The following is a 26480-nucleotide window of genomic DNA, read 5'->3' on the forward strand; positions in this document are numbered from 1 at the left end:
TTAATGTTGGTATATTGTGAGGCTGGGCAGTACAACAAAATGTGCTGTAAGTGTTTTCTACTTTTACGTCCTACGAAACAATAATTAATCTTCTTATGATTTATTGATAGAAATTAGATTTCAGTTTACTGTCAGTTTCTTGCCTTTTCCATGTTGTAATTTTATTTTTGGGCAATTCTAAGGGAATTTTAAGAAAAAATGGAGCATTGAAGCAAAGAAATGATGATTTGAATTCTATCGTGATAGTTATCAACATTTAATATGGAAAAAAATTGTCACAATAAATTATTTTGCTATATCTCACAGCCTTACATATGAACTACTCTATGTAGACTGACTGTTTTAAGTGATCTCCTTAATTGCTGCTTCCTGTGGATTATATTTTTTCATCAGTATAAATAATATTTGGTTCCCATATTTTCCAGTTAGAACTTCTATGTCATTGTCTTACATTGTAGTGTGCTTTTCCTTTGAATTTTCATGGATCAACAGGATAAGCACCTGCAGCAGAAATATGTATGCAGAGCACTAAACTGATCAAATCTGAGATGCTGTGTCTTGGCCTTTTAGCTGCCATTCAGGCACAGAATTCATTTGTCATTGAGTGGAGATTATAGTGCAGTGAATTGCAAAGCAGTGATTGATTTATGACCGAAGGATAACTGAAAAGGAGCGGACTGCTATTTGCAGTATTCCTTTGCTAAATGGTGACAGTTAGTTTAAGGTCAGTGTATTCTGAGGCTCCCGAAGTGACACTGCCTTGGCGCTAGTTTTCCACATCCATCAAGCAAAACCGGCACTTTCTTTGTCATTCCGCTCTTACGGCCAGTTGACACTTTTTAAGAAAGACAAACTGAGTGGCAGGACTGAACATACAGAGAAGTGGAGAAGGACACGCATCACCTGCTGCCGTCAGAGGACAGAGAGTGATAAAGAAAGACGGAGGGCGGGAAGGGAGACGCACTATCAGCGATTCTTACCGTCGCAATTCAGTGGCGCCTTCTGCAGGGTCAGCCTCTCTAAGGGGCCAGGCTATTTTCAGCCCCATCTGTCCCATGTCCTGACTTCTTACTCCGGGTTTGCACAATAACAATTACCAAACTTTTGGCCCTGCTAGTAAGCAGGACAATGTCAGCGTGGGTACAGCTGGGTACAGCTGGTGAAGGGGAAGGAGGCGAGGCTGCGAGGGGAAGGGTTGGGAGCTGAGGCAGAGAAGGGAAGGAGAAGGAGCTGAGGCAGAGAGAGGAAGGGGAAGGAGCTGAGGCAGAGAGGGGAAGGGGAAGGAGACGAGGCAGAGAGGGGAAGGGGAAGGAGCCGAGGCAGAGAGGGGAAGGGGAAGGAGGTGAGGTAGAGAGGGTGGGAGCCACAATAAAGCCTTTTTCCATGTTTTTTGTATTCTTTAGTTTGCATTTTTTTCTTTGTCGTTTATATATAAATATAAAGACTTTACTGTCTTATGCCCAAATGTTGTGTTTTCTCCATTTAGATGTTTTGCAACCAAAGCAGTGTGTGATTTTCAAAAGGAGCAATATTCTCCTAATGGAGCGAAGGACATGTTATTAGAGTTTGCTGGAAAGGGAATGTGTGTCCCTTTCTCAACGCGCTCAGTTATTTGGCTAAAAACATGAATAATGGAAATGCTGGCATCTCTCTTAGCATGGTAGCGGGCCATCGTAATGGGTCTCGGAAAGCAGCAGCGCCAGGCCAAGGAGACTGAGGCCCTAAGCAGCATGGTACACCGGCCCTCCCCTCATATCCTTTTATTTCAAAGCATGACCTGCGCTGACTTGGGGGGGGGGGGGGCTCAGCCGCGGTGCCCTTGAGAAGGTGCGTTTCTGTCGGGAACAGAATAATAACAAGGCAGGTCCCACAGGAGCCGTGCCCAGCAGCATGGCGTCCAGGCAGCCCCCATGCCAGTGCCGTGCCGAGATCACTTTTGGGCCACCTCTGCTCTGGAGATAAGCGGACCTTTTTGTCCAGATCTGTTTGTGTGTGTGTGAGTGAGTCAGTGAGTGTGTGAACGAGCATGGGTGCGGTCCAACAGTGCTTTTGTTGCATGCTCTCTTCTCATTCACAGATTTCCCCCTAATATGCCTAATATGCACATATCAATAGTGAAAATGTACAAATCTGATTGGACTATGAGCAGTGCTGGAAATGTTACAGTGCAGCTAATTATAAATTATTAGATCAGCAAATGGAAAGATGACAGCAAGAAGAGGTTTTGGAGGATAGATGTGACAGTGAGTTTAGGGTGGGAAAACAGAAGCTTTTATACTCTGCTGATGATGAGTTTTGCTGGCTGGTATGAGCCTGTAGGGGTGACTTTTAGCTCATTAAAATATGCAGCCTGCGTCCCACCATCCCTACTGGGCTGCCACTCTGCGAGGTCTATGGGTTTGTAATGTAGAGGGTTTGAGATGGTAGGGGAAGTCATTCTAAGCTAAGGTAATAAAGTCTATGCTCCCCTTTGACATGCTGTGACAATCTGATGTTATCCAGCATTCCAGAAATAATAAAAGCATGGATTAAGCATGCAGATTAGCTTAGTGCTGTCACTGTAAAATGTAAAGCAATCTGGGTTTATTGCAAGTCCGAGCAACATTATTATCATGATATTCATTCTGAATGGACACAATGTTAATTTTACAATATATACACATACTGTGTTTGCAATTTATGCATCTCTGGGTGAGAACCTTGTATTGTGAAAAGCATGTGACACAGAGCACTAAAAGCCTGCCAAGTCTTTGGGAGGAATCTTTTTGGGTCACATGAGGAAAGGGACAAGGGTGGGGGAGGATGACATGGCACAAATGTAAATATTAAGTCAAAAAAATAAATATTAAGTCATGGCAAAATAAATACCCTTGAAACTGAGGCTGAAAGGAGATGTGGTTAAACAGGGGAAGATTTAAGGATTTAAGATTTGGTGTGAAATTAGGTTGCATGTTACTCACAGACAGGCAAACAAAACAGCAGACGCATGAAGGGGAACGAGGGGCAGCTGAAATGAATGGCAGCAAACTGAGCTGTGTGAGTGGTCACATGCCCCCACACCTATATATATGTAGATAAGGAGATCTATAGATAGATATATAGCTTGTGCAGCTATATGAAATGAACAGCGCACTGTATCCAATTGAAGGGTATTGCGTGTAGCCTTACAATCTGTGTGTGTTGGGTGTCCAACTCTGCCTGCACGATGTCTGTAACAAGGAGTGACTCTGACAGAGGCTGCATAGTGCTGTCTGCCCCACATTCTGCCTGCTCTGCTGCCTCCTCTCTCTCTATAGTCTCCAAAGCACCTTCTATATCACACCAATGACAGGCAGGTCTCTAGTTTGCAAAACACCTGCTGTAGCACACGAATGTGACACAGGTCTCCAGTCGAAAAAACACCTGCTGTATCACACCAATGGGAGGCAGGTCTCTAGTCTCCAAAACACTAGCTGTATCACACCAATGGGAGGCAGGTCTCCAGTCGCCAAAACACCTGCTGTATCACACCAATAGGAGGCAAGTCTCTAGTCTCCAAAACACCTGCTGTATCACACAAATGGGAGGCAGGTCTCCAGTCGCCAAAACACCTGCTGTATCACACCAATGGGAGGCAGGTCTCCAGTCGCCAAAACACCTGCTGTATCACACAAATGGGAGGCAGGACTTTTTTTTCTTCGTTCTTTCTCGATGAAGATTTAAGAGACATATAAATAAGGGATTTTCCTATTGATTGTCAGAAAAGCTAAATTATACATTTATGTTTTGGATGTACAACTATGTCCCCTTCCTTTATATTTCCTCACTCTGCTGTGTTCATTTCATTCATTGCCTCTTTATTTCTTCCTCCTCTTCTCTGTCCACCTAAGAAGTTCTCCAAACTGACTTGAAGTAGGTCTGTGAATGCAGTCTAGGCTAATAGCTAGTATGTTCTTCACAGTGCCACAATTAATCCCCTCATTGGACATGCCATGAACTGGAGAATCCAGTCAAGTAAAAAACATATATACCAGCCAATAGGATATTAAGAGGAACCTACAATACTCATAAGAGGGAGTTGGAAAGTGAAACATGACGTTCTGGGCTCCTTCTCCTCGAATTTAAGGTCACTTTTTTAATCACAGAAGTGTGAATACTGTAGTCTTTCTTTTCAGTGGTCCACAGGGAATGTTTCACACCGTCAGTTGACTTCACGTATGGTTTTGCTGCAGTTTGCTCATGTACTGTATACTTATGAATGATCCTTCCATGGAGTAACAGCCCACAACACAAGGCACGAAGAGTCTGGTTCTCAACAAACTGGAAGAGAACGTAGCTTTTCCACACACCCAAGGTGTATCGCAAAGAAATGCTTTTCCATTGCAAATTATGAGAGCAGTATCCAAGCTGCATCCACGCTGACATTGTCCTGCTTACTAGCAGGGCCAAAAGTGTAACCCAACTGGAATGGAATGGAAAATCGCTATAAAGTACCTGTGTTAGGACCATAGACCATTGCATTTCATTACATGTCTCATAAATCCTGTATTTCTTTGTTTTATTGCAGGAGAAAGACATCGAGTACTATGATTCCAAGGCGGAGTCAGACATCGTAAGTACAGCTTATTTCTGTGCTGCTCATGTCTATTCCCTCCCATTTGGAATGAATTTGGCCAGCACTGCCCACTTGTCTCTCAGGAGACATCCACACTGTATCCACCTGGATCTTCACAAGACGACTGCATGACCTATGTTACCCCTAAAGGAAATGCAAAGTTACACATTCCTCTGTTCTTCTGTGTCAGAGAGGAATAGACAGGACTTTTGTGTTACCTGTTGCATTATAGTCTAATTTTGAACCCATAAAATCCAAGGTATCTCCCAGTGTCATTCATGAAGTGTTTTTTTTTCTTTTCTTGTCATACTTTTTCATCTATACAATTTGGAATGCCATCTGTGGTGTCTTGTAATTTCTTTAAAAAATATATGTGTCCATCTCACAAAAAAAAGCTTTCTTCCTTTTCAAATTCACAAGCACAATGCCTGTCAGGGAATTGATTTATTGGCCATCACTAGAACTGCAAAATCCCGAAAGCTCCGAGCACAAAAGGCAAGAATGAAGGTGAGGTTGGAGAATGGAAAAGAAGAGGAAGATGAAACAGGGTGGAATCATAAATCAAGGCATGATATTCACTTTCAAAAGGTAGCGGGTGTGATTAATGACAAAGGACTTAAGGACCTGTCAGGACATCTAATTGGAAGAGATCAGTCATCATTAACATGGCAGTGGGATTGGCCTGGCATCTCACATATGTCTGTGACCCAGGGTTTGCTCCAGAAGCTGGAGCAGCAATGTCAACTCTCACAGAGGTCATCCCCCCACCCCCACCCTGACTTAGTTGACCCTTAGTCAAACATACCTATGATGAACTCCTTGGCTGCACAGGTTTTTCAGCACTACTGTGCAGATCAAGTAAGAGCTAAATAGCTGTGGTCACTATGAATCTTTAAGTGGGTCAATTTTTGCTGTGCAGTGTATTGCGTCAGCAGGGGGTGTGATGATTAAGGAGTAGACTTGTGGTTGCTGGCTTAATTCTAGGTAAAGAACCCCTTGTGTGTCCTTCAGTAAATATTAAAAGTTTTCCAATTCTAAAATTGTAGGCTGTGTAAGTCTCTTTAGATATAAGCCCTTTACACATCATATCTTAAGAGGATTTTAATTTTAAGTGGCTTTATTGTCTCTATTTTTTGAAGAAAGTTGGCAGTTCAGTTGTAAACTGTGTTCGGAGGCACCAAACTTGATTTGAGGAGAAAAACTGGAGTTTTAATTGAGTTTTTTAAAAGGAATATCTTATTAATTCTTGCAGTATTTTTCACATATTTTTAATGTGGTGCCAGTAACAAAAAATTGTACTTGCAGTGGAGTTGACTCCAGTGTCAGGGCATCAGGAGACATCCATCTAAGAGTCTTTATTGGGATGAGCTTGGAGTAGAACTTTCCCTTGTCTGGCAGGATTAGCAGGGCTCCTGACTGCATGTCAGGCAGATGGAAGGATGTGTTAAAGTTCGTTTGGCGCCAAGATACGGGCTTCAGCTTAAATAGAGCGTGAGGTCCAGCACCCACTGCTTCTGCTCTGCTCTCCTAAGACAGACGGTGCTGGACAGGTGAATGACACATGACTGGCTTAGCATCAACAAAGTTCTCAGCCTTCTGCTCAGTGAAATCCTGAAAAAAAATGGTACTGGAGGCCCATCCACATGTACAGTCCGCCGGAGTGGAACTTACTGACAGACAGCCACTCATTATAATCACACAAACAGTGGGAATGCAGGTTGAAATCCTCAGCAGTCAATCAACCCTCTTGACCCCCCCTTCTCTCTCTCTCTCTCTCTCTCTCTCTCTATCCCGGTCTCTCCCAGCACCCTACGGTCACAGTTCCCCATGCCCATAATCTGAGCCATGGGATACTCTGTTCCTCCATCCTGACCTGCCTTTCCCTCTTTGCGATGCCTGGGCTGGCCGTATTTGTTAACGTAAAAGACCGTTTGGGGGGAGGAGACTTTCTGCAAGCCTAGCAGTAACAAGCAACAGCAGCAGTGTCTTTGGGATGCATTGGATAAATTAATTGTGACTTATTGGCAGCGTGGGCGGCTGAGCATGCACCTCTGTCAGTGCCCTACACCCTCCCCCTTGTAACGTTGCTTTATGCCCCCATCACATTGGATCGGCCACTCGTCCACAGTCTGATGCAGTACGGCCATTTGCCATGCATTCAGTTCTTTGGCTAATTCTTCCTCGTGGTTTTACTCTTTGGCAATCTTTTCCATGCGAATATATAATCAGAAGTTTGCTGGTTCAGATCCCATAATCGGCAGATTGATTTCATCTTTGGACCCTTAAGCAAGGTCATTAACTCCATGATTTCTCAACTGTGTCTTGCTAAATATGTAAGAACATAAACCGATGCTTAAGGCCCCCCACTTCCTTGTCCCTTTTATCACTGAAGAACCTGGCTCAGGCTTCTCCCCAGCTGAAATTAATCATTTTTTCTCTGGCTCCTGGCTCTCAGAAGGAGATTAAGGAAGTTCAGGGCTGGTGTCAGGTCCTCGTGAACCTCGGGGTGAAAAAGAGGCCAGCCTGGGACAGCCTGCATCTCGATCACTAACCAACCAGCACAGCCTTCTTCTGTTTTCTGACTCCAAAATTGGGAATGAACATCAATCACCCACACAGTGGCTGTGCTGGGATCCCAGCTTACTGATGTATTGGTTACAGTGGGAGCTACTGTCTGGACTACGTCATGAGAGGGGGAACACAGACCACAGTTGCTGTGAGCAAGGGGGCCGTCCCTCGACAGCCAGAGATGGCATGGCCCAGTTCTTTGTGTGCAGTGGTGGCCTGATGGTTAGGGAAGCGCACTTGTAATTGAACGATTGCTGGTTCCCCCACCAGCAAGGTAACCTGTGTAAGGTACCGCCCCCAAGCACTTCTCCATGGGTGCTGAATTAGCTGCCCCCTGCTATGTCATGATGTCACATATGCAGGGACGGATTATGGGTTGTGTGGGCCCCTGGGCAAAACGTTCGCGAGGGGCCCCTCCCCCCCCACCACCAGCACCACCACCACAACCACCACAATTCAAGGGCCCTTGGCAGCCAAACGCCCTCCCTATAGGGTCAGGGGCCCTTGTAGGCAGAGGATCAAAGAATGTAGGCCCTCTAAAATAGACAAACGAAAAGACATTGTTGATAAGCGTTGCAAATTGTTTTGGGCCAGGGGCCCCATGGGCCCCCTGCACCCCAAGGGCCCCTGGGCAGCGGCCCCGCTGGCCCGGTCCGTAATCCGTCCCTGCACATATGGGTTAGATACAGCAGACGCATTTTGTTGTTGTGCAGTGTGTGCTGTGGTGTGTCAGCACTGATCACCAAAAAATTCTTCTTCTTGATGACAATGAAAAAGCACCACAAGACTGAAGGCCTCAGTCCATGATGTTTGTTTAAACCAGGGGTGTCAAACTCCATCCTGGGGGACCGGAGCACTGTACATTTTTGGGTTTCCTCTATTTAACACACACTACTTGTGCTAATTACCACGTCGCTCTTGAGCTGAATCGTTTGTGGTTGGACAGGGAAACAACTAAGCTACACGGGGCTCCTTTAAAGAAAGGATGACATTTGCTGTCCCAAATTCTTAAGTTACTTCAGCCTATCCTTCATTCTTTCTCTCTCTCTCTCTCTCTCTCTCTCTCTCTCCCTCTCCCTCTCCCTGCCTTACCAACCCTGCTCTGAGATCATGTGGATTATTCAGTCCTTTGATGTGGTCCTTGTGAATGCTGTGGGGGATCGCCGGCTGTGAAAGTGCGAGAGTTGCAGAGCAGGAATGACAATGGCATGCTCCGTTATTAAGGCGCTCAGTGGGTGATCGGGGTCATGGCCGCCAGGCTTACTTTGACTTCATGTAGTCTAGCTGTAGATACTTTAAATTATCTCTTTTATGCCACCTTCCTGAGCCACCTTGATAGATCGACTGTAGCTGCCTCACCTCAGAACAGCCATGATGCCGGGCAGGACAGATTTCCCGATCTGTGGCATGTGTGGGTGGTCAGATGAAGACCCGGCGTCTTTTAATTCCAGATGAGTCCTTGATTAATCCACCACCATCAAGCCACTGATAAGACAAAAGACATTAGATACCTTTATTGCAATTGTAAAAACATATAATGGTTGGATTAGGACCTCTGATTGAATGATTGAATTAGAAACATTATTTGAAAGATATTTATAGATGTTTCATGAGAGGGTTTTAGTGTTTAACTTGTCTTTGTTTGCACCCTGTAAAATACAGCATTAATGAATATAAATTGGCTGTAATTTTTTGATTATTTGATGCCTAACACTGCTTTGTCAGTGAACAGTTGTGTAAATAATTGGCAACTAAATTAAACTAGATACACAGGCAGTACTTTTTATGCACATTTAACGTTTTTTAATGCACAGTTATCACATAAGTATTGTATAACTACTAAAGTATTCTGTACTAGCCAAATCAAAATTTATTTCATTTGATGAGGAAAATATTTTGGAAGTAATTAAAATTTGGAAATATAATCAGAAACCACTATTCTCAGTGGATCTTATGGAGGTTTAATAAAAATTGGAAAATTGCTTTTAAGCACTAAGATGTAGGATCGAGATGGTGGGGCTGAGATTTGTTTGTGGGAGGGGGATTATGGAGGATAAGAACAGACAGTCCTTCCTAGGCAAAAGGATGAAAATGGGAATGTTCCGCCAAGCGCATGACTCATGTATAGTTATCCTCTTGTGGTCCATGAGAGAGTCAGCAGAAACTGAGCTCCTTTTGCAGAAGAGTGTCTACCTTCAGTGTGACCACGTGGCACATTCCCGGTGCAAAACCTCCCGTCTGACTGGCTGCTGCTTTGAACCTCACAAGAAAACAGTTCGTTTCCATGTTTGTAACCTGCCTCAGCTGTGATGCTAAACACTTACATTCACTTACGGCATTTAAATTAAAATATATGTTTACAGAAATTCTTGAATTTGAGTTCCCTAGGATGGAAAAGTTTAGATTTAAAAAATTGCTTTGGGTAATATAAGTGATCTCTGCAATTAATTGAATGCGAAGATGACTTATATTACGCAATTGGAAAGGATGTAAAATGTAAAGTTTTAAAATGTGCTTTTTCTGGTTCCTGAGCACTGGTAACAGCACAGCACATATCAAATAAAACATTTCTTACAACAATGCCGGAGCTGGAAGAATCAGTAAAAATGCTGATGATTCATTTCCTATTGTGATTAAAGAAAATTACAATTTTGGAATTACCCATAAACTCACATACTGTATATATGTATGCTGTGTGAATTAGGTTTATATTACTTTGTGGGGACCAAATGTCCCCCACAATATAATTTAAACCTTATTTTTTGATGTTGTGGAGACCAATTTTCGGTTCTCCACGAACATCTGTGAATGCCATATTGTGATTACAGTTTTCCCCATAGAAACGAATGGAGAGTCCCCACAAAGATTACAAACCTCTGTGTGTGTGTGTGTGTGTGTACAGTATGTACAGTATATATATATATACATACACACACACATAGAGACACTGCTGTTTCCTTCAAATAAGGCCTTTAGAGATGAGCTTCACTCTGTGTGGTTTCTCAGCCCACGAAAGTCGTGTTTCAGAAGTATCTGTCCCTCACAGTGAGTTTTCACAGTGAGTTTTCACAGTGAGCTTCCTAAAAGCAGAAGCCGGCATGTTTGCAAACCCAAGTGACAAGGGGATTTTACAGTGCAAATGAAAGAGTAGAAAATGGTAGAAAGATAACAGTGAAATTGAAAGAGTCTTCAAAGTGTCATTTTTGGTCCTCGCAAACTTTAATTAAACCTTGAGAACTGGGGAGATAAAATTAACAAATTGGGTAATGAATCGGGCAAAACAGGTGGTAAATGGCTGAAGAAAATTAACCAATCAGTCTTTCCTGTGTGGATTTATTTAGCACCTAATTAGATACTGCTTTAGTTAATTATGATTGGGCTTTGACAAAAAAAATTCACGCTTAAATGACAGTCAGAAAAAACAGCAAGGAAATAAATTGTTGACTCCAAATTGCAGCCATTCTAGGAACCTTGAAAAATATTCAATCTAATGTTTAACTGGGATTGATAATTACAACAACAGTTCAATTCATGTTTTTATTTTTTTAATGTACGTCTTTTTTTTTTTTTTTTGAGTCGTGAGAGACATTTTCATAATTTCGTACGTGGTGTTGAAGTGAATTAGCATCTTTAATGCGAATGACATTCGGTCCAAAGCTTTGGTTACACTAAATAAACAACTGTTGCTTTGCAAGTCATAATGTATAGTGCTTGTGATGGCTCGCGCTACAGCTGAGAACAGGGAAGTTAGGAAGTTAGCTCTCAGTAGACGAATTGCAAAGGGAGTGTGGGGCTTAGCCTTTTCTTTGCTCTGGAGGTGCCTTGGTCGTTGGTCACTGAAGGATGGGTCAGGATGGTGTCCACACAGAAGGAGTGCAAGTCAAAGCTCCTGCTTTTCGAGTAGCCTTTAGATAGATTATTAGGATGCTTCGAAATAGTGCATATCCACAGCACTGGCATGGTGTGGCAATGAGGCAGGGGAAGCAACAGACGAGCTGCCGACATGGCTTAAGGTTCATGCGTGGCAGGCTGTAGGACTACAGCATGCTACAGTATATCACCTTTGTGGGACATTTATTGCTTTCGTTGGATTGTCACCTGTGCTGGTGAATTTATGTAATGTTGTAGAACTTTTGCTGGAAATGTTTTTGGTGCAGTAACGTTCCCGCTGGTTCTCTGCTTCTGCCTGGCTGTACAGTATGTGCGTTTTCATAAAGGCCATTTTCTTGATCAATGTGTCAATGACTTAAAGGACCCCGATCACACACTGCAAACTTTTTTTTTTGGATATAAAATGCCTGTTTTGCTGGCAAACTTAAAATAGTGGGGGGAAATAAAGCTATTATCGCTCAGGGCTCATTTGTTTTAGCTGATTTAAGTTAACATGCCACACTGCACCTTATAAATAACCATCTAGCTACAAAGCTAGGGAACAAAACCAAAATTCATTAAGCGACACATGTATCAAATCCAGAAAAACTGTAGAATGATCTATTCAATTCAGTGTCTTTTGAATAACTTCTCTGCATGGAAAAAAAAAAAAAACTCAAATGATTTGAGACAAGGCTTAAGCGCTGCGAGGAGGAGAATGAGAACAGCGAAGTCATTAATCTCCATTTGCCTGGATGTTCACATGTAACACATTGAGAAGGCAGATAAAGTCCTTTACGAAATTCGCCGTGGCCAGCCGGGGCATGCGTGTGCTCTATTGTGTGTGTGTGTGTGTGTGTGTGGGGGGGGGGGGTCCTGCATTTGCCTTCATGCTTGGCAACGTTTCTGTACTTTTGGCATCTATCTGTGAAATACGGGGAGGGTACGTATGTTTCAGGGAACGGGTGAGGTTGCAGGACAAGCTCTTCTAAACACCCATAATTAACTTTTAAGGATCTAAAGCAAGGTCATGGTCTGTTATCAGTGTGTGTGTGTGTGTGTGTGTGTGTGTGTGTGTGTGTGTGTGTGTGTATGTGGGGGAGGGGGCGGGGGTCAAGGCTAATGGTCTGGGCCCTGTTGGTTTTCTCCATGCCCTCTGGGTCTGCTGGTTTTCCCCTGCACGTCTCTCTGAGATTCCATGCATCCCCGCCTGCCTCTCTGCTGTCTGCAGGCACCTCTAAGGTTCCAGCTCCTGCCGTTTCTCCCTCCGCACCTCTGCCACTCCTTCCCGTCCTGTCTTCACATTGACATTCCGGAGGGGTGTTAGTGAAATCTACTTGCTTTCTTGTGCTTTCCAGCAACAGCTTGTAATTGCATTTTAATAGACAATTAAAACCAGGCAATAAATCGATGCTTGGCACTTGGACTAAAGACTGAATACAATTTTCCTAAAATATTTGGCCTCAGACAGTTCTGATTCTTGTCAGTTCATCTCCAAATAACTCATTGTTTGTTAGAGAGAGTGCATATGTATGGAACCGTGATTGTTCTACTAAGGATGTAGTACTGGTCACAGCATTCATACCCTGAATATAATTGGAAAGTAATTTGTTTTGCATAGAAATTGCCTCAATAATTATAAGAAAGAAGTGGTGGATATCATATACAGTCTTTCGGTGTTTCTGCACTACAGTTTAATGATTATAAGGCTAATTTTGCTTAAGTGATACAATTACTGTGAATTTTGTGTAAAAGAAAAACAGAAATTGATGGAACGAGGAGGTGTAAAATGAACGTGTTAATGTGTAATGTACGTAGTTGTTGATACTATGTGTAGTACATTTTCTTAAATTAGATTTGGCTGTAAGCATTTTCTAATACTATTATTACAATATCTTCCGCGTGCGTGCACATGTGTGTGTGTGTGTGTGTGTGTGTGTGTTTTAGCACATCTCCTGAGGAGTGAAATGAATCAATACACTTTGCCAAAGAAACTGTTTAGATCTAGATTCTATTTATTTTTAAATTACCAGCCCTAGAAACGGTGGGGTTTCTTCTCTGTTGATAGCTTATCAAGATTGAATCCAAAATGTCACATTAATGGAGAAAGATTAAATTCTGAATGCCCTTCATCCTGGTTTGACATTTAACACCTTTTGGATCTCGCACAAATGACAGCAGCAGCTTGCAAAAATCTCCACCCACAGGCATGACTGAGTCCACTGGGGCAACCCTTTGTATGCAAGATGTGGACGTGAAGAAATTATGTGTGTTTGTTTGGGGAGATGTTGACAATCAATATGAACATAATTTACTTTGGAGTGTCTGGCTGTTTTGAGTAAGTGGCTTCATTCCTTACTTTCTTTGTGTGCTTAATGGAGCAGACTGAATGATGTGTCTTGTGGTCTCTTTGAATTTCAACCCTGTGCATGTTTCTAAACTGAAAAGAATGGTAACTTTTCTTATTTCCCACCTGCTCTGTAGATTCTTTGGGAGTCTTTTTCCACAAATTTCAAATCCTAAACTACAAAAAAAATGAGAAAGATGCTTCTCGGGGTTTAAAATAAGATGCGTAAGATTTTTCCAAATAATAATAATAATATCTGTGCCACATAGTTTGAATGCAGATGAGTTGGAGGAGAGGCCTGGGATAGGGGTCATGCTGAGTACTGAAATCATTCTGCAGTGAAATGGATTATTGCAGTTTTAGACTTATATTTATGTTACATTTCTTAGAACAGCTCATTGCAGGTGCATGAATCCGTGACATAGGCAGTGCACTGTGGCATCAGTTAACCTGCCTAGTGCAGTGTTATATCAGATTTTGTGCTTCTGTAGCCCGCTGTGGACAGCGTGCAGTGTGACACTGGTCATGGCGTTGCCTCCTCTTTGTGTGTGTGTGTGTATGTATGGCTTAGGTTTACATTACATTGTGGGGACCAAATGTTCCCCACAATGTGATAAAAACCGGTAATTATGACATTGTGGGACCGTTTTTCAGGTCCCCACAAATATATAATTGAATGCAATGAAAAAAGTCAAAATGTCACAAGTCTCATATTTTGTTTGGTTACTTATGGTTATGGTTAAGGCTGACTGGGGGTTAAGGTTGTAATAGTTAGCATTAGCATTTTTCCTATAGATATGAATGAGCAGTCCCCAGGTGTGTGAGAGTGAGTGAGTGAGTGTGTGCGTGTGTGTGCGTGTGTGTGTGTGTGTGAGTGAGTGTGTGTATGTGTGAGTGTGTGTGTTTGTATGTGTGAGTGTGTGTGTGTGAGAGAGTGTGTGTGTGTGTGTGTGTGTGTGAGAGAGTGTGTGTGTGAGTGTGAGTGAGTGTGTGTGCATGTGTGTGTGAGTGTGTGTGTATGTGTGAGAGTGTGTGTGTGTGTGTGAGAGAGTGTGTGTGTATGTGTGAGAGTGTGTGTGTGTGTGTGAGAGAGTGTGTGTGTGAGTGTGAGTGAGTGTGTATGTATGTGTGCATGTGTGTGTGTGTGTGTGTGTGTGAGTGTGTGTGAGTGTGAGTGTGTGCATGTGTGTGTGTGTGTGTGAGAGAGTGTGTGTGTGGTTGTGAGTGAGTGTGTGTGTGAGTGTGTGTGAGTGTGAGTGTGTGTGTGAGTGTGAGTGTGTGTGTGTGTGTGTGTGTGAGTGTGTGTAAGCGCATTTGAGCAGTGCTGGCATGAAGGTGCACCAGGCTCCTTCAGTGAGGCTCTACTCTGTCACTCAGGGTATAGATTCCCGTCGGGCTCATGGGGTGCAAACAGGTAATAACGTTCCTGGGGACAGCAAAGTATGAAAAGATGGCCAGTTTCCTTTGGATATGGATTGTTAACAGTGGGGTCAGGTGCGGACAGTTTGAACTGAATGGCATATCAACAAAAGCATGATCACAGCTTTTTTAGTTCATATAAATAAATTGTGCATCATTAGCTCATTAAAAGTCTTATGTGAAGATAAATAAAAGAAATAGGAATAGGCTGTAAAATAAATGGTATGGTTTAGTTGTTTTCCTTTTCTTAGTTATTAGTAGGAAGGTCCTTCAGGCCTCTTAGCCATCAGTGTCCCCACCTCTGTAAATAGGACCAGCCTTTCACCTTGTCCTGCCCCACAGAGAAGACTTGACTGGTTCTTATTCCAGAACTGGGGCCTGTTTTCAGGGCGATGACTGTGGAAGCCCACCCTGTAATTAAGTATTGTTTGTTGTTAGTTTTTGAGAGAGTAACAGTCGGCACCACACGTTAATTTGTTCTGAGATGGCCATCTTTTTTTAGCCTGTAATTGATTGTCAGGGTTTTGTCTCCAATTTAATACCTGCTGGTTTTACGAAGTGGTAGGAAACAGAAACAAAGCTAAGCAAATACATGCAACTGGGCAGCACTTTTTAGCAGAAGAGGCACATGGTGCATTTAGTTTTTTGTTGTTTTTCTTCGTTTGATACAATGTTGTTTCCCCTAATTACTTCTAGGACTCAGGGGCTTCAGTGCAGACCCTGCCGCTTAGTTTTAAAGCGGAATGGCAGGGCTGCCTGTGAATATACATGCCAGTGTGTAACGGGGGGCCTGTCACCGCTGTTGCTGATTATGGCCATTGGGGAGTGGGGCTCCAGTATTGTTTCAGGCCACTGTTTTCTTGGAGATAAGAAATTTGCCCAAACGTTTGAAATTTGAATTGGGCCCATGAACCCAATTGAATCAAGCCAAGTTCTCTGCGGAGGCGGCCGAACACCCCGTAGCCGCCGAGATGGAGGCGATACAGAGCGATGCGGGGAGGAGCATCTGGGGGCGACATTGGCAATAATAAGCTGTTGGAGCTAAGGAATGAAAATAAATAAGATGAAGTGAAATAAAGTGCATGTGACCCCCGTAAGTTTGAAGACCACGGTTAACAGCGGTGAGCGGGGAGTGGGGAGCGGAATGGAGGTTCTTCTCACTCAGCCAGCTTTTCATGGTGCCTCAGAAGGTCAGAGTCAAAGGTGCCTCTTGACGAGAGACAATGTCACTGGCAAATTGCATTAACCTCCCTAGTGTACTGCCGCTGCACCCCCCCCCGTTCTCCCTCCGCCATCCCTCCTAACTCTGTTAGTAAGCTTCTCTCCTTTGGTTTTTCTCCACATTACATTCATCCTGCTGTCTTTCATGGTCGATTTTTGTCTTAGCATCCGATAAGATGTTGAGATTCAGTGACTGTAACTTGCCCTTGGTGTGTGGCTGTGTGAATCAGTGCAGGGATGTGTGAGAGACCAGCGAAATATATTAGACCCCCCCACCCTTTTTCCCAGTTCTCCCAGAATGGGCTCCAGTTTACCTCTGTGCTGTGAATATGAGATTATTTGTGAATAGGCAGGTGAAAAAAACGTGTGGAATTTATGTAAATAAGTACACAAGGTGACAGTGTCACTATAGGAAATGTACTTCAAATACATAAATTAATTTAAGGGTCTCTTCTTATTGACAGGTCAATAGTGTGTGCATTGATTATATATAACCAGTACCTAAATCGCTTTGTTTCAGATCCATATTGAGGATGGAGAAAGTGAGAACCTTCTGGACAACCCATACTCCTTAAAGTTGGAGTTTGAGGATGATGACAAGTTCAACAACCGGGTCAACTATTCCTACACAGCTGTCCAGATACCCACAGACATCTACAAGGGTTGTGAGTATCGCACACGGAAAAGATAGTAATAACATAAGTTCTTATTTTATTGGAATAAGATTCAGATCATTGATTTTATTTATTTATACTTCCCATAATAACCTGAACCATCCTGGTGAAGTACCATGTTTATGAGGATGAGAACGCAAACCCCACTGGGGTTTAAACCAACAACCTTGAGGTTAAAAATCCACCACTACGCTACATGCTGAGGCAGAATGACAGGGGGGCTGCAGGGCAAGACTAGGTGTAAAGAAAAGGCCAGACAGACTCTTGTATACGTAGTGGGTATAGAACAGAGATGGACAGAATGGTGAAAATCTGCGAGGAAAGCAGTAGAGAAAATAATAGAGAAAAACGTGAGAGAGAGAGAGAGAGAGAGAGAGAGAGAGAGAGAGAGAGATTTTAATAGTATACTCCATTTAGTGTAAAATGTTTCTTTTATTCTGCTCCTGTCAGCGGCTCAATGAGACGGCGGCAATGTCCTGGTTTTATTTGTCTGTCTGGGACCATGGCCATTTATTGAGATTGAAACTATTCCCTTAGTGCGGTAATGAGCCATTTTATTATTCATTATTCCATTGGTGATTACAGCTGCCAAGTCTCAAAACTTTCTAATTAGCTCAGGTCAAACATTCAAACATTTTTTTTCTAATTATCAATGCTTATTACAAAATGGTCACAAAAAAATCCGAGGTGGGGGTATCATGGAAGTAGTGACGAGAGGGTTTGAATGTCCCCTGCGTACATGTTTCGGAAACACCTGGGCGTTTTGTTGAGTTGAAGACAACGAGACATATCAGTTATACTCTTCCTCTACATGGAAAGTATGGTGAGTATGAAATGCGTGTGTAATGCGGGACATGAAGGCTGTCTAAGAAGCCCAGTATTTATTTGTAAATTAGTTTCAGCCTGGATGCTTATACTCTTCTAAAATGGGGTGAAACTGCACAGACTTGGCGGAAATTAAATTAAGACGAAATAGCTAAAGCAATGAAGCTATTCTGGATTCTGGTTTGGAGAAGAGTGTCATGCCATCCCACAGTTACAAAGTGCTGAAGATGCATCCATTTGTTTTGTTTAATAAGCTGCCACTGAAATTGTTGGGGATCCATAGCAAAACATGTGACTGATTGTTCAGCCAGGTTTTCAATTATATCTTTACATTTTGTGAGTATGTGACCCATTGTGTTATAGTACAAGCATCCAGAGTGGAAATTACAACGACACTGTGATGTTGTATAACTATAGTCAACTGAATGTGTAAATACCTCATTGCACAGACAATTAGTTGTCCACCTTTAAGAAAATAACGCAGAGATGTATTCAGTGAAAATCACTGAATGGTGGTTCACAGTATTGCCGAAAAGCATAGCAGAACTTCTACGGAAGGAACAGGAAGCAGTATGATTGTGGTATTTTGCCTAAATCTCAAGAAGATAGCATGGAGTGGCAAGTAAGAGCAAAAGTGAGACGCGGCAAGTATGGTAAAAGTAAATCCCAATTTCCTTGGTGCGACAGACAGTAAAAAGCTAAAAATCCATCACACAGAGGGCTGGACTGTCAGCGTCCTGCCGGAGCCTATAGCGGGGGGCACGGAGCAGCCCTCGGCACCAAGGCCAAATCAGTTTGCGAAACAAATCTTTCATTTATTGCACATGTTGCCATTATCACCCCTATTTTCTGATTCTAATTATGGCATTATTTCAGTTTTTGGAGCAATTAGAGAATTAATTTTAATTGTATTTGTTTTCAAGGCTGTGGCTCTCCTTTGCTAATTTGTCATGACTACTTCAAGTTGCTGCTGAATTGTATTTTTTTCAGTTATGCCAGTGAAATCACATTAACTTCAGTTTAATCATTTCATAAAGATATAAATCTGCTATCTCGATTGAAAAATTCTAGCATTACCGCATCAAAATCTTCCAAAACTGACTTAGTCCATTGGATATGTTTTCAAGAAAATTGAGCCATTTTTACACATGAACCCTGGACGTCATCCGGAGAATAAGGTGTGGAATATTCTGGAGTTACCCTTTCACACATGACATACAACCAGAGATTTTCCATGTCAGATACATTCACACCTACTAGAAATACTCCAGTTGGTTTCGATGAGGAGCAGTGCTTGGGTCCAACCTGCAGGAGGCAGGATGTGTACAAAAAGTATACTGCGGAATTCACAGTGTGTTATTTTCAGCACACCGATGGTGTTTGCTGTTCACTTCCACCTTAGCGGGTTTGTAATGTCATCATACACACCTGAGTCGCTCGCCATTTTTTGAATCTGTTGGATGATTTATGTGTTGGCCCTTACAGAATTTTCTGGCTGTTCGTATTTTTCTATTTTCACGCAGTCACATGATATAATTGTCATAAACATGCTTACTCGCTCATGGTGAATTCTAGGGAAAATATTCTCCTCCATTCACACATGGGGGTCAATCGGTAATGATCCAGGCTTCCTCCCATATACCCCACTTATGTGCAAGCACGCTGAGATATTATACACTTTGGTGATGTATGTTGATGTAAGATGCAAAATGGACAAGTGTTTGTAAAGAGCTCAAGTGCTCGGCCATTTCATAAAAACAATGGGACACACTTGATATCTGAAGAGGTGAACATGAAACATGCTACGACTACGTTATCATTTGTGTGAATCGTGTTTGGGATTGTCCATTACCATAGCTTAGATATGTAAACATTCATTATACATCTTTCCACACTTAAATTTGAAACTTCGTTGTGCTCTGATATGCCGACAGACTTCCTTGTGTTTGATGCGAAAGTAAGTGGTCAATGTTGTAGTGCATTGTGGTCTATGTACTTGGCCAAAGACCACTTCCATGCAGTGTGGATAAGGTGCACATTAAACACGCTGCACTTGGCTTACTTGAGGGACAACCCACCCATGGATACCGCCAAGTGTAGAAGTGTGTAAGTGTGCTCTTGGTGGGCAAATGGGACAAAGCCCCGGACTTTGCTAGTGAGATCAAGTCTGTTAAATAAACTGCATGACTTTTTTGTACATTTGCATTCACACATGCAGCGCTTCTGAGTAATGCCTAGAAACGTTCAGTGTGGCAGTACATGTCTGAAAGGAGCTTTGATGAGTTTCGGAAATTTAACGAAAGTTCTTTTTTTGGATTTTATGATGACTGAGTGAGTTTCTGTTCCCAACACATGTTGAGGAAGCCTGATTGTAGGTCATCGACATTACAGTAGGTCTCATCTCATAAACCACTAAAAATGGACTGAATAAGCTTTGGAAATTTGCTCTTGTTAATCTGGAACATTAAGGTGTTTATGCCACTAAAATATATATTTAGGGACTAAGCAAATGTAATTTCATTGCTCAGCCGTGACGTTTTTTTTTCTATCAACATTATGGTGTCAATCACTGTCATCACTTTCAATCTGAGTCACATCTGTAGAAATAATAAAATCAAATGTGAGGAAACCATGTCAATCAAATTCAGAATATAGGATCCAAACATAGCTCATTGTTTACAAGACGGAAGCGGAAACAGAGTGAGAATGCTTGCCCGTGAGAGTTATGCTAGTTCCTGGTATCGTCACTGCGACGTGCGATTTATCCTTCTGATGCTGTGGTCAGCAGAGGAGCTGTGGAGGTCTTGCACTGAGCTAAGACGGCATGGTGGAGCAGTGTCTGCTTTCAAGCACGCATTTCTCTTACCAGACAGACATGAGGCTTTATCTTGACTTCCGTGAGCTGGATTCTAAGGTCCAGGCAGGCTAGATGGAACAGTTGTCCTGGTGTTACGTGTGTGTCTCTTCATAGGGTTCCTCTTGATTTGACTTACTAACTCTCTCTCCACCCCCCGCTAAAAAAATAAACTCCACGCCCCTACTCTCAAGCCAGCGAAGGGGTACTATCATTTCCCGCACGCTAATTAGAACACTGATGACACCACCCACCACTTCACCCACCACTAAGCACAAAAATTACATTTTATTTGTTTATTATTTACTGTATCGCCTTTAATTAAAAACGCAATCAGTTTTAGCGAAGACACATTTATTCCTCTCCCCCCGCCATTTCCCATAGTTCTCCACTCGTCTCCGATGTGATTTTTTATTATTATTATTATTTTTTTTCAGATTATTTCTTTAATCCAGTTTTCATTGTGAAACTGACATGGGGATCTTTCCCGCACTGAACGCATATGCGTTCACACATAAACCAGTTCATGAGTTTTCCCACCTCGGTTTGTACCTTTTCGTTTAAGGTTTCACAGCGTCCGTGATCCTGGTGTGCTAAAGTAACACTTTCAAAAGATGCATGACGTTTCCATGCTGCTGGGTCGATGCAGGAGTCCGACACCCCGCGACTCGTGCTGAATGGAGTGCGGAGATCCCGGTGGGATTGCACGTGGGTTTAAGGGGTCAGTGCTTGCTGATTTCCACGGAGATGTGCAGCGAGCCGATTGAAGATGCCAGGAAAAGGAATCCAGTGTCTATTGAAATCCATAAAATCTATGATAATGTGATTGAGACAGTGTCACGTAAAATCCACTACACTTTGACATATATCCTCTCTTTCCTATTTGAAATGTATAGTACGGCCTCCTGTTTTTACTTAGAAGGTAAATACCTTCACCATTAACATAATCCAGCACAAAGTGTGTTTTATGCTCTGTGCAAAGAGACACTGGTGGATTAATGCTGGTTGTAATATACAGTTTCGTTGTGACTGCATCATGGCGCACCCACTGAAATGAACATAAATAATCGCTGTGAAGAATGATTTCGCTGGACAGCATTCAATAAATCCTGCAAATAATTGTTCTGCTGCTGCGTCCTCGTTTTAGAAAGGGCATGCTCGAGCCCGGTCCTGACTGTCTCAGAACATCGCCGCTGATAGATTGCCTTTTAAAGATATCATTGGGATGGATTTTTCCAATGAAGGATGACTCTAATAACGTTTAGGGGCCAAGTCAGCCATAAGCGGGAATTTTTCCCAGAGGAGATTTTTCTTTTTATCGACTCTGCAGCTGAAAAGTAAAACTTGGAATAAATCAGACAAAATTAGCCGGTATGTGTTTCCTTATCGTGAAACATACTTTTTTTTCGTAAGATAACCTATCGGCAGAGATATAATTCCCAGAGTATCTGTCATTCAGCAGTTTTGTTTCTGGAGAATGTGGCTTTTGGGTGTGAACCTAAATTTTTCTGTCCGGCTCGTTTTCCTTGCTAAATGTGCCTGCACTCAGGCTTCGTTTGTTGCCGTACCCTTGGTTCCAGAGCCCCGAGGTGAGGGAAAACTCCATCGCCCACGCCCCTTCAAGCTCGTAAAGAGAGGCACGCTTTATCCGAAGGCTGTCAGGCTCGAGTCAGAAAGAGCGCGCTCGGGAAAACGGCGTGAAAACTCGCGTGTCGCCTGCCAGATGGTGGAGCAGAGAACAGCTTGGCGGGAATCCGCTCCCGCTACACTTTGATGGCTTCGGTGCATCATTATTTATTTATTTATTGTTTCTCCTCCCGGTGTTATTCATGGTGGCTTGTGTGTGTTTTTTCTCCTGCTGGGCGCTTGGCTCTGGTAAGGTTTGGGGACTTGGGGGGTTGGGGTGGGGGGGGGGGTGGGTGCAGTCAGCGAGCGATGCTTTTGAGCGACAGCATTGGCCCAGCTAAGCAAATCCAGAATTGCTGGGACGTTTCTCTTTTTTGTAGCCGTATTTACAAAGCATCTTGCCGATGTGGTACGGAGTTTGTGGCCATTGTGTTCCGTTGCATCTTGTGGATCTGCCATGGAGTGAGCCTTCTGACAGGCCTCAAAGGGGCTCACAGCACTGATTAGCATTTAAATACTGAATGATGTATTACCTCCCACAGCTAGACTTGGCGCAACAATACATTATAGTGCCGTAGTTCACTATGTGGAATGTTAAAGTGGGAATCAGACCCATTCCTGTCTCATTCGCTCTCCCTTTCTCTCTCTCTCACTTTCTCTGTCTCTCCACCCACGATTTTTTTTTATTTATGTCTTTTTGTTGCAGAGGACAAACTGCTTTGAGCTCCCACGTTAAAATGTGCCTTTTGGTGACAAGAGCAATTTATTTCACATCTGCTCAGCACCCTAAGCTACACCGCTGGTCCTGTGCGTGCGTGACGTGTGCCTGCGTGTGCGCATGCGCGCATGTTTTAGCGCATGATGGATGGTCATAATTAGCACCAATTTCGCTGTCGGTGTGTGAGAAATAGGCTGTGCGGAGAGGCATCAAAAGGAGCATCGTCACTGAGGCTTCTTGATAAAGACACGAAGGCATCTGCATTTCAATGGACCTTGCTCTCATGTTTCATCTATATCACCCTGGCTACCCTCTTGCTGATATTTGCAGTGTAAGGCCAGGTTAGGAGTCAGCTAGAGGGTAATTGTCAGGTTTTCCACATCAATGGATACCCAAAATGCTGAATGATTCTGAGCAAGACCAGACATGGGTAAGACCAAAACGATATGTACGTTTAAGGTATATGCTTAAGGTGATGTTGAACGTGTTCTGTGGTTTTTGATCATGAGGTTGAGCATGGTCTGCGTGACCTTGCTCTGAAGCAGGAGAAGCGAACCCCAAATTCAAATCAGATTACGTGGTGAGCTTTGCTCATCTCATCACTCTTGAAGGCTCAGCTCAGTTTGGAGTCCTGGGGCCTGTATGGAGTTAATTTTGTGCCAAAAGTATTAATCAATATTTTGAAAACCGAAAGCAAATTATTAAGTATCAGAATGAAAATATGTATTCCGAATATCAAAAAAGTTGAATAAAATCATTTTTTACTACTTCTTCTCTAGTTTTGCTTCTGTAATGTTTTTCTTTCCTTTTGATTCTTTTTTTTGCTTTTGGAATGCGGGTTGGCTCCTGACTTTCGGCACTGTTTTAACGGGTGGGCGGGCCTTAGCAGCTTACACGTCTATTGGTCAGCTGGAATTTGGAGTGAACACGCCTTTAACCATCTGGACACGCCCACTCCAGGACGCCTCAGAACATCGCAACATGGTGGGAAGCTCCGGAGCCAGTTTACAGCATGGAATTGCATCTTTGCAATTAGTGTACTTTTATTTAGAATCGGTGTACGCAAAACATATTTTGTGTTCATAAAATGTCACCAACCCATCCATTCAGTAACTTTCGATATTCCACCAATGCGCTGATCAGGGAAGTTTCTAGCTACTTCAAATTTCAAACACCAGGAGCACGGATCCGTCTGGACTGGAGAAGAGTCATGCCCCCCTCCTCCTGGGAAGACTGGGGGAGCTTATATAGTGGGGGAGGGGGCTTAATTGAAAATTCTGGGGGAAAAGCAAGGATATATCATTTATTTTTGTGGAATTCAAATGATGAGAGCCGCAAACGTTGGCCCTCGGTTCCAGGGCTTATCGGCTGGGACACGGCTGGATGGCTAATTAAATCAGAAGGGTATACAAACAGACTCCCCCCCCACACACACACACAAGTGGTTGGGCTCTCCTTTTAATCAGGCTCACATTTAACTTCTAATTACTCCTCGCATCTTTTGACTCATGCTCGGCTGTTAAATAATATGAAAGAATATGGGGATTTGTTTAGACAGATGCAGCATGCTAAAAGAAAAACAGAAAAGGTTGAGGATATGCAGATTTGGCTTCATTTAATGGTTAATGATCAGCTATAGAGTACATACATTAGAAAACATAAGTGACCTTGTGTAATAGAGTGTCCTGTAATGGTAAGACCTCCAAATGTCTCTCAATGGATGTTTTTTTCCCATGAATTCAGTGTTCTCATAACTGGACACTTCATGTCACTCCTTGGATTCACTCAGAATTGTCATTTTGAGGTTCAGCCTTCACACAGTCATCAGGGTGATTGTATTGTTTCTGGTTATTGTGTGTGGCTGTAATAAATGGATCTAATCCTAAGTGGAGTGTGGCTGAATAGTAGCACATCTCCGTAGCATCACCTCTTATTTTAAATAGGTCTGTATAATGTTGTGCGTTGCTGTGTGACCCCCCCCCCCCACCTGCTGTGTTCTTAGCCCCTGTCATCCTGAATGAGCTGAACTGGACGCAGGCGCTGGAGAAAGTCTTCATAGAAAACAGCAAAGAGGACCCCTCTCTGCGGTGGCAGGTGTTTGGCAGTGCCACGGGTGTCACCAGATACTACCCAGGTAGCCCCGCCTCCAACTCATCTGTTCATTTGGACCACTGAACCCAGGAGTTAGAAATGGGCCTTTTGTTATCTGATAGAACTATTCGTATGATGTGTAACATGAAACACTGAGATCATAACAAGCGAGATCTGTAAAAATACAGGCTCTTGTTTTGTATTCAAACAAGTTGAAGTTATATCCCACCAAAAGTCTATCTTACTCGTGATATCTGTTCCATTACACAGCCACACCATGGAGAGCCCCAAATAAGATTGATCTGTACGATGTCCGCAGACGCCCATGGTGAGCAAGGCCTCTTTTTTATATCTGTGTACCTAATTCTTCCTGAGTACAATCGCAGGCCCCCTCTTCTGCTTGGTGAGGCTTTGCAGAGCTGAGCCTCCTCGAAGCCTGGATATGGAGTCAAGTCAATTTCACATAATTTAACTTTTTTTTAATAGAGTTTATGCTAGGTTGGCATCACTGGGGCATCAATTGTTAGAGCTCGGTTCCTGCTGTAGGGTTTAGGGGAGGGGCGGAGGTTATTTGTATCAGCCGTCACCAGGCAGACTCTGGACAGGGTCGTTAGCGGGGTTCTGGGATGAGGGCGCTGGAGCATACCCGGCCTGTCACGGCTTAAGTACCTGTGAGCTGAGGCTGGACTCACAGGGCCCCATGGCTCCACAACCCCTCCAACCACCACCCCCCCCACACACCCACACCCAAACCAGGTGCTCCACTTCAGCAAAGAGTCTAATTAATGGCACTTTTCCACTGGCAGACAGGAACCAAGCTGCACCTAAGCCAAACTGCACAGAGAGAATAGTTACATGGCAGTTCTGTTTTCCACTGCAGAAGTCGGCACGGTAAAGGTAGTAACAGAAAAAGAGTAACAGTGACGTAAAACCAAAGAGAGCCTTATTTACTCTTTACACTGTGTGTATTGTGATTTCTGTTGTGTGCTAATTTCCGCTAGCACATTTGTGAGAATCGCCATGTTATGCTAGCATTAACTGTTATTGGTGTTAGCATATATGGTGTGCCAGGCAGCCCTCTGTACATGCATGTGGCATGGGTGTGGGACAGCGATCAGCTGTGCCTGGGATGGGAAGGATGAGTACATGAACAGTCCCAGGCCACCCGATGTGAAGGGCGAGGCTGTGAGGACAGTGAGGTGCCCGTCGGATCTGCAGCCGCGTCTTTTATCCCTGGCATTTCTTGCGCCAGTGGACTGTAGCTGCGAGTCCCATGACATTCAGAATGTATCCTGGTGATGTGAAGCACCATTCTTTAGGCTGTTCATTAGCCTCTTCCCTGATCCTTTTCGCCACATATGGTGCTTTTTAGTTTATCTCGTCATCGATTCTTCTGTCATGTTATATACAGTTTTTTTATGTCATGTGGATTTGTTGGTGATTTGAGGTTCCATGGATCTTCTCTCCACTGCAGAGTTGTCACTTTGATTGATCGGATTGGTGACTCACTCCTCCTCCTCCTCCTCCTCCTCCTCAATGCACTCTTCCTCTGCTTGTGGCAGTCATTGGTTCATTTAACAGGGAGGGCAGCTTAAAAAGAAGTTTGGTAACACTTTACTTAAAGCTGTCATCTCTATCGATATCTTCATATGCAGTTACCTTCGCAACAGTTA

General features: G+C 43.2%; 1 protein-coding gene across 2 annotated transcripts in view; it reads left to right on the top strand.

Moving 5' to 3' along the window:
• cacna2d2a (calcium channel, voltage-dependent, alpha 2/delta subunit 2a) overlaps positions 1-26480 on the top strand; it is a 240381-nt gene that overhangs the window by 158448 nt on the left and 55453 nt on the right. For both annotated transcript variants that reach the window (XM_049017367.1, XM_049017368.1), the window contains exons 5-8: positions 4547-4591; positions 16540-16684; positions 24719-24850; positions 25078-25135. In XM_049017367.1, the coding sequence (XP_048873324.1) occupies positions 4547-4591; positions 16540-16684; positions 24719-24850; positions 25078-25135 (380 nt within the window). The remainder of the gene's footprint in view (positions 1-4546; positions 4592-16539; positions 16685-24718; positions 24851-25077; positions 25136-26480) is intronic.

This window comes from Brienomyrus brachyistius, chromosome 6 (genome assembly GCF_023856365.1).
Source record: "Brienomyrus brachyistius isolate T26 chromosome 6, BBRACH_0.4, whole genome shotgun sequence".
Lineage (NCBI taxonomy): Eukaryota > Metazoa > Chordata > Actinopteri > Osteoglossiformes > Mormyridae > Brienomyrus > Brienomyrus brachyistius.